The 14,434-nt window shown below is 30.4% G+C and overlaps 1 protein-coding gene across 2 annotated transcripts; it reads left to right on the plus strand.

Annotated features, from left to right (window-relative positions):
* Nucleotides 1-561: 561 nt before the first annotated feature.
* On the plus strand, nucleotides 562-3,188 carry LOC112685705. 2 transcript variants are annotated; one of them, XM_025557658.1, is made up of 6 exons: nucleotides 562-838; nucleotides 1,862-1,982; nucleotides 2,057-2,153; nucleotides 2,410-2,597; nucleotides 2,877-2,927; nucleotides 2,998-3,188. In XM_025557658.1, the coding sequence occupies exons 2-6, from the start codon at nucleotides 1,896-1,898 to the stop codon at nucleotides 3,079-3,081; spliced, it is 507 nt and encodes a 168-aa protein (XP_025413443.1). In that variant the 5' UTR covers nucleotides 562-838; nucleotides 1,862-1,895; the 3' UTR covers nucleotides 3,082-3,188. The 2 variants fall into 2 exon arrangements, with proteins under 2 accessions (XP_025413443.1, XP_025413444.1); XM_025557659.1 differs by lacking the exon at nucleotides 562-838 and adding an exon at nucleotides 868-1,059.
* The last annotated feature ends 11,246 nt before the right edge of the window (nucleotides 3,189-14,434 follow it).

A 14,434-nucleotide genomic window follows, 5' to 3' on the forward strand; every position in this document is an offset into this window, starting at 1 on the left:
CGGTATCCTCTATGTTTGTATTTGAATACTTTTAAAAAGTATCTTTTACAAAGCTGCTTATATACGAGTATAACATAACGGTAATGCATACCTATATTAAAATTCCGTGTAAGTTCCATTCTAAGACACACATCAGTGGTACCCAACCTACTATCTATATTTTGTTGAAATTTGATTTCTCACCGTTCGAACTAAATTGAATTACATGCGAATTGAAGAATTGATATTCTAAAAAAGTAAAGCCAACAACAAATCGGTACCATCAAGTATAAATTATTATTGAAATTTAAATCGAGCAGAGAAATGTAATCGGGTATAAGTAAAACAACGTCGTCCACCTGCTTATATTTTGCCGAAATACCGTTTCCCCCGTTCCCCTTACTCGTCAGTCGAGGGTCCGTGACATGTGCACGCACCGCACTCAAGTATGACATGCCACCGCAGTCTGAACCATTCCCCTCCCGCGGACCTCCGGACGACGTGAAGAGGACGATTGCGTTGCGCGCGCGCACCACGACAATAACAATATAGGAGCTCATTGGCAGCAACAAGTGCGACACGCCCGCGATAACGCTTATCACTCGGCATTCCGTTCCTCCCTCGGTGGTAACGCGATATTGTAATTTCATAACGTTTCATTTAATAACCATCGTATCCCCTCAGTGTACACGAAACGCGCGGACGAGCATCACCTGCGCCCAGACATCGGTCAGCGAATACTGTTCCGTGACGACGACAACAGCAGCTGCTGAACCCCCTCCCCCCCTGCAGACAGCGGTCGACGTTCGAGTGACAAAAACCGTCGTCCGAGAAGGCAAACAGCACCGGAGACTCCTCGGTAAGTATATTTTTTCGCGATGGGTTTTCGTCTCTTCGATCGCGCCCGGTCGTCGCATCCGGGCGCGGTTGTTTTGTGTCAAGGAATTCGTTGGCGCGCGCATGTTTAAGTGTGTGTGGAATGTTTTTCAAGTTATCACATTTTTTTACGTTCGTACCGTCGTCATTCGTTAACCATACGTATCGTACGACGACGGACTGCATGCACACTATCCTTTTCCTGTATGTCGACTTGATATTAAATTATTTGTATGTTTAATAATCCGTTTGATTTCCAAAGTCAACAACAGGGTTTTTTATAGTTTTCTATGATGGCACATAGTTTACCTTAAACAAAAAGTTCGATCAACCCTAAGTTATAGCTTAATAGATTTCCCGTTATTTCAATATGACTTGCAGTAGATAGGGATTTAATTGATCCAATTGGTAAGAATTTTATTGAATCATTCATCCGATCTACAACTGTTTTACCAGGTACCATTGGACAAAAACGGTCCAACCGGCCATGATAGCAGTTTAGTCAAGTATATTCACATCTTATCTACCCAGTTTAGTAGAATTTATGGTTGTACGATGTTCTTAGTTCTTTAGTTAATCTATAATTGGTCAAACTAAATATATTATACTTATACTTTTCCTATACAATTGTAATTAATATTTTTTTCTTACATAATTATTGTTGTTATCGCAACTATTTCATCAGTTTCATGGTTAATACATTCAAAATCAACTAGGAGTAATAAAATTGTTACATTCTATATATTTTTAATTATTTACGTAATATACTTAATGTTATTTCATAACTATTATTTGATTTAAATTTTATTGGGCTTGCTAAGTTATGTGAAATTTCATAGAATATTTACTGTCTAGATGTAATAATTATAATAATATTTTAATTTATATAATAATTATATAATTATATTTCAGTTATTGAAAGTCAGAAAATAAAATTAACATTTATAAATGGTTTTAATATTTTAAAGTATTATACTCATTGAACTATACAAAATTATTTTTATAGATTTTATTGGTTTTAAAACAAATCCTAAGTAATAATGACTCTGTTAAAAACCTTTTGGACACCAATTATTGTATATCCTGATGTGAAAACTGGATGCAAATTTGTAGCTGCCTACACAATTGTAAATCAATACTTATTATTTTTTTCACTTTACTGTTATATTTAATAAGTAATTCAATTTTTTTTTATGTATAGGCAATATCCATTTTTTTGATGGCACTAATTGTACATATGCAAAATGGCGGTGAATCAACTCAAATGTATAATCCATTTTTTGAAACAAATTTACGTGGTAAGTTAAAACAAATAAAAACAAATATTTTTACATCTCATAGTTGGCTATGTTGTGTACTCTGAATTCTACCACAATTTATTTTATTATTTTAAAATTAAATTACTTAAATGTATGAATAATAAGTAGTTTTAAACAAATATTTCAGAGGTGTATTTAACAATTTAATATTTAAGTAAATGTTATATTATTGCATTTATAAATTTATAATATTTAGAATAATGATATAAATTTTTTAACTATTTTCTTTTTCTAGAACTAAATTATTATGTGGTTTACACTTTAATGTTTTTCGCCTATATGATTGGTTCATCACTGTTGCTACTGAAAGGCTTAACCAACAATCTCCGAGGATTTTTATTACCATGGTTAATTGGTATGGGTTTTGTTGTCATTTTTTTGCTAGTTTGGTCCATTTGGTTGCTGTACGGGTATTATATTTATGTAAGTTATTTTTATAATACTTTAATTTTAATAAAATAATAATATTAATATAGTTAAAATCAAAAAAAATTACACTGTTTAATTTTCACAATCTAAGGCATAATTCATTTTTTGAAATTTAATTTTAATTAATATAAGTTACAGTAATAATATTATATTTTTTCATCTTTATTAATGCATGCTGCTATATGAATACTTTCATTGAAATACCTCATACAAAAAGAAAATACCATAAAAGCTTTTAAATTACTAATATCAACATGAATTTTGTTATAATAGATTCACATGGTATGTGCTGCAGTCATTTATTGGATCGTTGCTGCTATGCAAGTAAGTTTACATAATAATGCCTGCAATTATAAATACATTTTATTATCAAATTAATTAATTTTACTTTTAGTTTTATTGCTGGTTATGTGTTTATACACAATATCGAGTGATCTACGAAATGCAATCTCCTAACATTGAACTTCTCATATTCTAATGGACTTCTCACGTATTTGCAACTTTTAATCATTAAGCATTTTTGTATTATTACTTTCTACATAAATATATTTTTTTTTCAACGTTTTCTTTATTAATTTAAAAAAACAATAACAAACCACTTTTTAAGACTGCCATTATTCTGTAAGCATTTTAACTTATGGATCTAATTTGATAATTATTGTAATCCGTCCATTTTTTAAAAGTTATTTTTATTCATACTGTGCCTTATTTTGAAACAAGAAATGTAGTATTATAATATTATATATTTTAGATTTATCACATAAAAAAAATAATTTAATTATATAATTAAAATAACTGTAATGACATTTTATTATTTTTAATAATAAATTATTTATATATTTATAGTATAGTCATTTTTGTTTATCAGTATTTATAATTTGTCATCATATCATGTGTATATTCACAAATATTCAAAAATATATACAAATGTTCTACATTTTTACTATAAATATAATTGTCAAAACATAGCCTTATTTTTACTCAGAAATTTGATATTCATTTTTCATGCTAGTAAATGTAACTTACTATAGGCGCGACTAAGGTAAAAAATCTAGGGGGGCTACAGCCCTCCTACCAAACCTTAAAATAACTTGTAGATTACTCCTACTCTTATATACCATGTTAATATATTTTAGATTCTGAGCCAAATTGAATTTACTGCAATGTGTCTTTTTTTGTATGTGATACTACTATGAGTTAAGTATGCTGTATGTCATGTATGACATGGAATATTTATAGGGGGCTAAGTCCCCCCTAGTTGCGCCTATATAACCTATATTATGTGTTAATATGTAATGAATAATTAGTAATGATAACAAACAACGAATATTTATTTAATTTTTTATTTTTAATGTTATACTTAATTAGTTTTACTGATGAATCTTTATTCATTGTCTATTTTCAATTAAAGTATTCCTTAAAAAAATATTTTTCCTATTGTATTGAAAATATAATTGGTTTATATTTAATCTTGAAAATCTTATACAAACAGTTGTAATTTTAAGAGTACATCTATTAAAATTACATCAATAAATGCACAAAAACTTCATTTTTAACATACATACATAAATCATAAATATTTTTTTTTTTGACAAATATTTAAAATTGAAATAATTAAAATGAATAAATGTTTTTTTCTTGACAAATTACTAGTAGCATTTTTTAATATTCAGTAATATAATTTGTTAAACAAAACCTAACCTAACCAATAAATTCAAATAAAACAAATTATATAAAAAAAATCAGCATCTTACACAGCTCTTTCTGAAATAATCAATTAATTTTGGAATACATTTTGAATTGGCAAACTAAAGAATAATAAAATATGAAAAATGTGTGAAAATTTGTAAATTAATATCATAACATTATTAAAATATAATAATTATCTATGTGTTGGAACAAATATGCTAACTAATGATTTATTCTAATTTATAGAAATGCCAAAAAAATGGAAAAAAATTTTTCAGTCCAATTTGACTGCTTCTGTTGAAGCAGTAGTCTGTTGCGTGCGACAGTTAGACCGTAAAGATGAAGATGTTTTGGGATAATTCCAATAAAAAAAATACTTAAACTAATTTAAACTATTTATTGAAATATTTATAAGTACACGTTTAATTAACAAATATACTGGCGTAAATGTGCTCGCTAATACACGTCTTAAACACATCTGAATATTGGTCTATTCCCAACCCCCTTATATACTCAGGTCTCGTGGAAATTGGCCACATAGTACTTTGGAACAAGGTTATTCCCAATTATTGTTACTACCCTGAGGTGCTAATTACTCAAGTTTCGTGGAATCAGTCGCGCATCTCTATGGAATAAGTTATTTACAATTATTATTAAAAAGAATTGCTAAATTTGGTATTTTAATGGTTGACCTCAATAATATTACCTTTCGCTCATATCCCATATTTTGTTGTGCATTGTTATTAATTGCCTTCATTATAATACTTTGAAATATAGCTTCACAACTCATATATAGTATGTGTTTGTGTTACCCTCTGGTCTTAATTATTCCTTTCTATAATGTTCATTTGATTTCCATTATTTATGTTTTATGTGGTCCCTCCTATGTAGTAAAAGTCGCAAGGACCCACATTTATGTATATCCGTAACAAGTCCATGAAGGCATGTCAAAAAATTGCAGCAAAAAAGTTTTAACGTATCGAGATCAACTATTAAATTTGAGAAAATGTTAAGACTAAAATAAGTGATAGTAAAATTTTAAACTTTGAAATTAACTTTATTATTTCTTCTTATTATAGTCAAATACTGTAAATAAATAATTAGTTACCAGCATAATAATAGGTACCTGCCTATTTTAGTTGTTTAGTACTAATTATATTTTTTTGTAATAGGTATCTATTTGACTCCAATCTGTATGACAGTACTATATATAGTGATTAAAAAAAATGTAATGATTTTTTAGAATGAGTTACATATATGAAGCATATAATTAAATAATATACTATAAAATATCTTTATAATATAATTAATTAATTAATTAGTTATTTTATTTTTAGAATCATAAACTAAATATGTTAATTTTCTACAATTAGGTATAATTTAAATTTGATTTGGTGCTGTGATAGATATGTTTTTAATTATTGTTCATTATACCTAAGTAGTACCTACTATATATCTATAAAATAGTATAAGTAGGTAGTTTTATCAAAGTTTAACCAAATGTATTGGTAAAAATATTAAATTACATTTATAATTTAAGAGGATGCCAATAACAGAAATTATAAAACCAATAACACAGTCAGGGATTATTCTAAGGATTTTTATCAACTACGCATTTTGTTTAAATAAGCCTATCAAAATAGAACTATGATCTCAAAATATACTGTCAAATTTTAGTTAAAAATGATAAAATGTGTAGGTTCTACCTATGTGAAGTAATTTAAAATGTAATGTATTTAAAAGATATAAAACAATTTACATTCGTGTTCAAAATATTTTTTTTTAATATTTTTTAATAAATTTCCTTTTTACTTTGTTTATAAATCATAATCTAATGTATAAAATAACACTAAACAACATTGAATTAAAAATCAATTACGCAACAAAAGTTTATTTTCTAGTGCGCATTTACCTTTTCCAAATATACAAAATAAGCCCAACTGCGCTTTAGAATAAGCCCTGAACACAGTTGTAGGTGCCAATAACTATAATTTTCGGTTATTTAATAGTTGATGATAAATAAAAAAAAGTATTAAAAATTTTTATACATAATGATCATAAGATAAGACTGATAAAAATTTGTTTAATCTTTGAAAATAATAATACAAGTTTCGACAATGTTTGTCTGAAATATCATGGAAACAAATAAGTTCACACTTTTCTAAAGGATGCCAATTACTATACACTACCAGTATTTTTAAGTAATTAAAAATGGTTGTTTTACTAACAGCTGAATTACATTCTATACAGGGCCGTATAAAGAGGGTTGCGAAAGGTGCCTACGACTCGGGCATAAAAATGAAAATCTTGTATTTAATGTTAAATATTACAACGGTCGATGTCAGTTACAAAATCTTTAACATCTTTCATAATTATTAAAGCAATCATTGAAAATAATATCTAATGTGCATAATATTTTTAAATTAAAAATACAAAAGGGCGCATTTTGAATTTTCGCCCCAGGCGCAACGTTTGGTTGCTACGCCACTGATTCTATGGGATTAATTCTTATTGTTGATACGACGTGATAACAACATTTGTTTCGTCCGAAGTTAGTTCCCGCGAGCCACATTCGACCCCGACTCGTTTTCCGAATTATTCTGATTATTATTTCTAGGGCCCGGATTTATATGCTCTAAAAACTTCAGAAATATGCACTATAAAATATGCATATATGCTCATATTTTATAAGAATATGACCTGAAACAGGGCTAGCGTTACCTTTTGCGAGGCCCTGGACAAGACTTATTTTACCCATAACAATAGTCATCTAAGGCGATAACATGTAATCAGACTTGGTGACAGCTGCACGCGATATCGGATAATGACTGATTAAATTAAAGTAAGGCGATAAAATAAATTTCCTGGTTTCCTGTGCGGCGTGCCGTGCGGATCGTTGATACATACATGACGTATTAAATATAATATTGTTGTTTTGTTAATTGGTTTTTTATTATACGACAGTGGATTTCTCTAGAAATCGCACTCGCTAGGCGATCCACAGACTTTACGTTTTATTTTATGAAATTTCCGTACAAAATATTTTTCCATGAAAATTTTAAATGTGAGACCCTGGACAAATACCCATTTTTGCTTCCCCCTGACTCCGAGCCTTACCTGAAAAATAAAAAATATGCAAAATATTAAACTAACAGAACTAAGTAATCTGAAGAAAAAAATATCTTTATATTCGACAACAAATTTGTTTAGCCTACTAGACGTAGTTGTGCCAATTTTCAACATTTTAAGTATAAATAAATTAAATCGAATGAAAATTACTCACATTCGGATCACGATCAACACGATTAATGTATGATTCACGAAAACCTACTAAATTACAGATTACTTGTCCCGTTAGGTTTCATATAAGATAAGAAAACGATATTGTCAAATTACAGGGACTATAAATATGTTATTTTAATTAATATAAGCAAAATATTATAAATAATGCTTTTAAAAACCCGTTTATATGCAATAAAAAATCGTAAAATACAGAAATATACTGTACATGTCAAAATATTTAAAAATATGCAAAATAAAACTTTGTATTTCGGATCTATTGATTATAATTTAAACCTGTAGCTTACCTAGCTATTTTTTGGACTGTTTAGAAAAAACATGTAAATGTATATAAATCCAGGCCCTAATTATTTCTATAGTCATTATTACGATTAACATAACTCTTGTTTTCTATAACATTCGTTTTCATTATGCCTATTTTTCTTGCAATAGTTCCAGTATTTTATTCTCGTATTATTAACAGTTATTGGTCATGTTAAAATTATTTTCGGTGAAAAACGACTTCGCAAAATTTGCTGAATCGTGCAGATTTTCATAACCATTTATAAATATAAACGACTTTGCATATTCCATAAATATTATACATGATTCCGCAAGATTTGAAATGCAGCGTTTCCGAAACATTCGTTTATAAATGCTTAACGATATAGATATACGGACATACAGGCGTTTTGATTCATATATGTACTATACCAATAGTCGGGAGCACGAAAAATGACCATTGGTTCCGACCCGCGACCCGTTGTTCGTACCCACTGTTGTAACCATTGGTTCTCAACTTTGTACCGTCACGCTGCCGTTACGAATCGTATTCACGGACACGTATAACGAGCGATAACCACAGATATAGGTATATGTATGTATAGTTGTTTTATATATCTGTGGCGATAACATGAACAACGAGCGTAGATTTGATAACCACTTTAGAATAACAACCGCTTGGCACATGACGAGCAGCGATCATTTTTCGTGCTCCCGACTATATACCTTATACATGGCAGTAATAATAATTTTAAAAAAATGATTATTTTATTATTTCATTATAAATTATATTGACACTTATTTTAATCATATAAAATCAACACAAAACTGATTAGAATCACAATAAAAATAATAATTTTAAAAAAAAATTGGTTTTTAAAAAAAGTTTATTATTTATAATTAGTCGTACATGTTATATATTAGTCATATACTAAGCGTATACGCTTTTTCCATGGTATCCATGGCCAGTTATTGATAACTATTTGAATAAATTAATAAATTAGCACTACATTAGAAGATTTGTACTCATAAATTGCCCTAACTATAGTTGCAATGCGTTCTGTCTTGTTCAATGTCATTTTTCTTACACCCATTGCATTTGCTTGTACCCATTTTGATTTCTGTCTCAGTCTTCTTCAGAGTTCAGATTTTAACGATCATACAGCAATGCTGCATTTGAAATCATATAGAATCGTGTATATATATATACGGAATTTATGAAATCGTTTATATTTATAAATGGTTAGGAAAAATCTTCATGCTTCCGCAAAATTTGTGATACGTATTATTATAATATAAATTAATATATATATATATATTATTGTATTAAATTTCACTACAAGTTAATAAATTGTTTAATGACAAAAAAATGAGTACAGTAATTCGTCAAAACTACTGATGGACATCCAAAAATAATACAAAAATTTGTCTTCGTGTTCCAGCAAATCAGCGAACATCGCACGTCGTGTATGTACACGTATACGTAAACCAGTGCTTCCCAAGATTTTTCGACTCACGGCGCCCTTTTTGATCTAAGGTTTAGTCAGGGAGACCTTCCCCAAGTCATAGTGTGAAAAATCATAAGAAACATTTTAGATCAGATACATTTCATGACTGCGCGGCACCCCTGCATAGACATCGTGGTTCACACTTTGGGAAGTACTGACGTAAACACAAACAAGGGGCACGTTTTGATACGAATCCATGTGAAACGGACATAAATTTATTTTATTTTAGTTTCACAAATGTCCGCTGATACAGCGCTAGTGAAGGACGAAAAGGGGGAAGCACAATTTAACACCTGCGTTCTGTTTCTTTCACAACATAACGTGCACTAACCCCCTATACCCTCCAAACTAATCGCGTTCAAGAGTTCTATATGTTATGCGTGATACATATGTAGTACATCAGGTTGTTAAACGTTTGAAAATATTTATTTTTTTACGGCAGTTTGTTAATCATTGGAAAAATATTATTATTATTTCACTTTTTTTTACTTATTAAAAATAATAAACCATAATTTCCTTTACATCTCCTCAAATGACTCGGTAACCAGTGCCGTAGCAACCAAACACTACTCCTGGGACGAAACTTTAAAATGCGCCCTTACGTATTTTTAATTTAAATGCTTATTAGATATTATTTTCAATTATCGCTTTAATTAATATGAAGGATGTTAAAGATTTTGTAAACAAAATATACAATATTGATCGTTGTAATTTTAAACACGAAATGCAAGATTTTAATTTTACGCTCACCAAGGAATTGCTCCCAGGGCGTAGGCACTTCTTACGATTCGCGGACGTTTCGCCCTCGTCGTTTCATCCACGTCAAAAAACGAGTTTACGGACGTTTCGTCCCCGTCTATTATTAAGATAGGACATAGGTTCCCAAAGTGTGAGCCTCGGCGCTCTGGTGCGCCGTGATGTCTGTATAAGGGCGCCGGGCCGTCATGAAATACTATCGGGTCTAACATTTTCCTTATGATTAGTCATGCTATAACTTAGAGAAGGGCGCCCTGAAAAAACCTAATTCAAAAAGGGTGACATGAGTCGAAAAAGTTTGGGAAGCACTGAGATAGGACATTTGGCCCCCGGGAGTTACGTAGATTTATTTTAATTATAATATTTGTACAAATGTGACAGGAATAAATAATCATATAATATTTATAATTTATATTTATATTTTATATTTATATCATATTTTTGGTGGACACTAAATTTTCACTTATATTAAATTTAATAAATAAGTCACGAATCGTGTCATTTTTTTCATCGTTAGGCTTTGAATTAATTAAAAATAGTTTTGCAAAATATCTACCCAGGTACACTTTCAGAAATTATGGTATATCATTTTTAAGAAGTAAAAAAAAAGTGAAATAATAATAATTTTTTTTCTATTTTTTTTTCAAACGTTTAACAACCTGGTATATCTACATCTTGTGTATCACACAAAATATACTGTACTCTGGACGCGACTAGGTTGGAGGGTATAAGGGGTTAGTGCACGTAATAAAAAAGAAACAGAAGGCAGATGTTAAATTGTGCTTCTCCTTTTTCCTTCTTCACTGTCTCAACGAACATCTGTGAAACTAAAATACAACATGAGTTTTTCTGCAAGCGCTTATGCTCGTTTCACGTGGACGTGTATAAAAACGTGACCCTTGTTTGTGTTTACGTATACGTGTACATACGCAAAGCGCGATGTTCACTGATTTACGGGAACACGGAGACAATTTTTTTGTATCGAAAAGTGTACATCAGAAGTTTTGATGAATTACTGTACAAATTTTTTTTCATTAAACAATTTATTAACACGTAGTGAAATTTAATACAATAATACATTCATATTTTTGATTTAAGTTGTTTTCAGGGCGCACTTGCCCAAGTCATAGCATGACAAATCATAAGCAAAATTTTAGATCAGATAGTATTTCATGACGGCGCGGCGTCCCTGTATAGACATAGCTGCGCACCATGGCGTCTCGGCGCACACTTTGGGAACTGCTGCACTAGTGTATCGCGGCACACCGGTTAAGAACCACGGTTTTACGGGTAGATGCCGTTACAATGATACAAAAACAAATTAGACTCTATTAACATAATATTAATTTATGAAAGCCTAACATTTCTCCGTTTTTTAGCAAAATCCGCTCAAATATCGAATACATTATTATGCGATAGATATAGAGGCAGATCACGACGCCAACGATGAATCATGACACGCAGAAAATCAGTTGACATATTCAGTCCCGTAGCAACCAAATATTGCGCCCTGGACAATCTTTCAAAATATGTTCTTATGTATTTTAAATTTGAAAATATTATAAATATTATTATTATCAGAATATTTTCAACGATTGCTTCAATTAGTATAAAGAATGTTGAAGTTTTTGTAAATAAATTATACAACGTTGACCGTTATAATTTTTAATATAAAATGCAATTTTTTTTATTTTTGCTACCAGGGCGTATGTAGGTACCTCTTGCCATCACTTTACTTCGGCCCTGGGCATATTGCCATCTTAGCGCGAGTAACATGATATCCGAACATTATCAAGTAAGTCGTATGTGTCATCTTCGCCTGTCATTTGAAACACCATTGTTCAACGTTGTAGTCCAATAATCAGGATACTTTAAAGCGTCTAATTCAGAGATAGTCTAGCCAGTAAGGATTCCATTGGATTAATTTATCGTCTGATAATCGCTATTCATAACAAATACCGAATAGCCACTTTACAAACGTTTCCAATGATATAAAAATAAGTTCTTATACAGTTAATAATTTTAATTATTCAATGTTTTTTTTACATATTTAATTTATGACTACGGAGTTGTTTAACGTTTTTCACTGTTTTCATAATAAATGATCACGTAGTTTCTAAATTGTAAACTCTAAAGCAATAATACTGCTGCAGGTACAGACATTTACTATGGTAACTATTACAATAAGCAGTTTGGAAAGTTCTTTTTTTGTATTAACATTTAACGGTGGTTGTATAGATGGTTAGGTTATAAAATAATAATTACAAAACGGTAGAACTTAATTTTGTTACCGAGTCAATTGAGAAGATGTAAAGGAAATTATGGTTTATCATAATAAATAAAAAAAAAGTGAAATAATAATAATATTTTTTCTAATGTTTAACAACCTGATTTACTACATATGTATTACACATAACATACTGAACTCTGGACGCGACTAGGTTGGAGGGTGGAACTGGTTAGTGTACGTAACGTAAACGTAACAGAAAGCAGATTTTTAAATTGTGCTTCTCATTTTTCATTTTTCACTAGCGCTCTCTCAGCGAACACTCGTGAAATTAAAATACAATACGAATTTCATCTGCAGGCGTTTATGCTCGTTTCACGTGGACGCGTATCAAAACGTGACCCTTGTTTGGGTTTACGTATACGCGTACATAGGTATGTTCACTGATTCGCGGAAACACGAAGACAAACTTTTATTATTTCTTATTATGTCCATCAGAAGTTTTGACTGTACACATTTTTCTCATTAAACAATTTATTAACACGTAATGAAGTTTAATACAATAATATATGCATTGATTTATATTATAATAAAAAATATATATTATATAATACATTAAAATATAATTAATTATAAAATCCCCCTGGCTATGCTACTGTCGGCCGTATCTAATAAACCGTGCTCCCTTAAAAACGCAGCGGCATTCTCTTCACTATTTGCGACAGTCAAATTAAAATCTTTTAATCGCATAACGTACACGATATACAAAACGGACCCAAATATAAACACAGTACAACACAATCGACGACCAATTCGTAGCCAACAAACTTATTAAATTCGTTTTGATGTCGCGTAGTATCTTTATGGTACGTTAGGTATGTCAACAATTTTATTTTTAATAACAATAAACATGGTTGGAAAGTACAAGATATGACATATATGAGAACATTTTATCTGACCAATTTTATTTTATCTATTAGTGATGTACGTGTTTATTAAATGATTATTTTTTTTCCGCTACTTTATGCTGTCTACATTTATGATAGTAGACCGGATGCATTTGTAGTCCGCATATGAGAGCTGCACCAAATCTACCACATCCTGCACAGATTAGACATCAATTTCAGGCTTATAAACTAGTTGTTTGTAGCCCATTTTTTTTTTAGAATTTTATTTACTATAACGATATTTTTGTTTACTTGAATAATATTTTGCCTAAAAAAAAAAAATTATATAAGTATGGGCTGCACGGACAAGGTATGAACGTTTTCGAACCCATGTGCTTGGAAAATGTATACTGAATTCATTAAAATTTGATCAGCGCGCGTGAAACCTATCATAACAAACAATAGGCGCTACACACGCGTACAAAATGTGCCACGTACGTGGACGCGTTTTGCCCGCATATTAAAAAAAAAATGTTTCTTATCTTACGCGTCCATGTGAAACCGCTAACTCATACGATGCAGTTCGGAAAGCGACGTATGGTACGCGTCCATGTAAACGGGTATTAGGCGCGTATTGTAGGCGACGTTTGAAAACGCGCCAGTGGGGCGTTTTCGAACGCTTCGTATTTTGTCTTCACACAGTACTGGCATATTTATAATATTTTAATTCGTAATCGACGGCCGACCTCATTCGAGTTTTGGCATCGGACGACTTAAGTCCTGTGGCTTGTGATTCGTAATAGACAAGTCATAATCGCAATGAATACAAATAAAAAAAACTTAACTTTTGTTACTGTACGGAGCACAATATATTTTAAAACAATAAAACCTTAAAAAACCGTATAAAACGTGGAATGTGTGTTCATCCTTTGATGGGTCAAAAATTAATCAAATTAAGTTTTATACCATTATATATCGATTTGATACATACTTTAAAAATTTCTCAAATTTTGCACAAAATTGAGAAAATGAAATAAATGCAATACGTAGCGTGTGGGTGTGTGAACAGCACAATTTAAATCAATGTATATTAACGACGCGTATGTATGAAGACAAAATACAACGCGTGGTTTAAACGCATTGGATTCCACCTTGAACTATGATATTTATAAACTATATATATATATATATATATTTTATTCC

Source organism: Sipha flava, unplaced genomic scaffold (genome assembly GCF_003268045.1).
Source record: "Sipha flava isolate LNK unplaced genomic scaffold, YSA_version1 288_pilon_pilon, whole genome shotgun sequence".
Taxonomy (NCBI): domain Eukaryota; kingdom Metazoa; phylum Arthropoda; class Insecta; order Hemiptera; family Aphididae; genus Sipha; species Sipha flava.

Excerpts from the sequence above, each read along its gene's own strand:
- LOC112685705 (XM_025557658.1), top strand. The coding sequence starts at position 1,896 with ATGACTCTGTTAAAAACCTTTTGGACACCAATTATTGTATATCCTGAT. Across the intron at positions 1,983-2,056 it reads TTGTAGCTGCCTACACAATT|GCAATATCCATTTTTTTGAT; the intron begins GTAAATCAATAC and ends TTTTATGTATAG. Across the intron at positions 2,154-2,409 it reads TTTTGAAACAAATTTACGTG|AACTAAATTATTATGTGGTT; the intron begins GTAAGTTAAAAC and ends TTCTTTTTCTAG.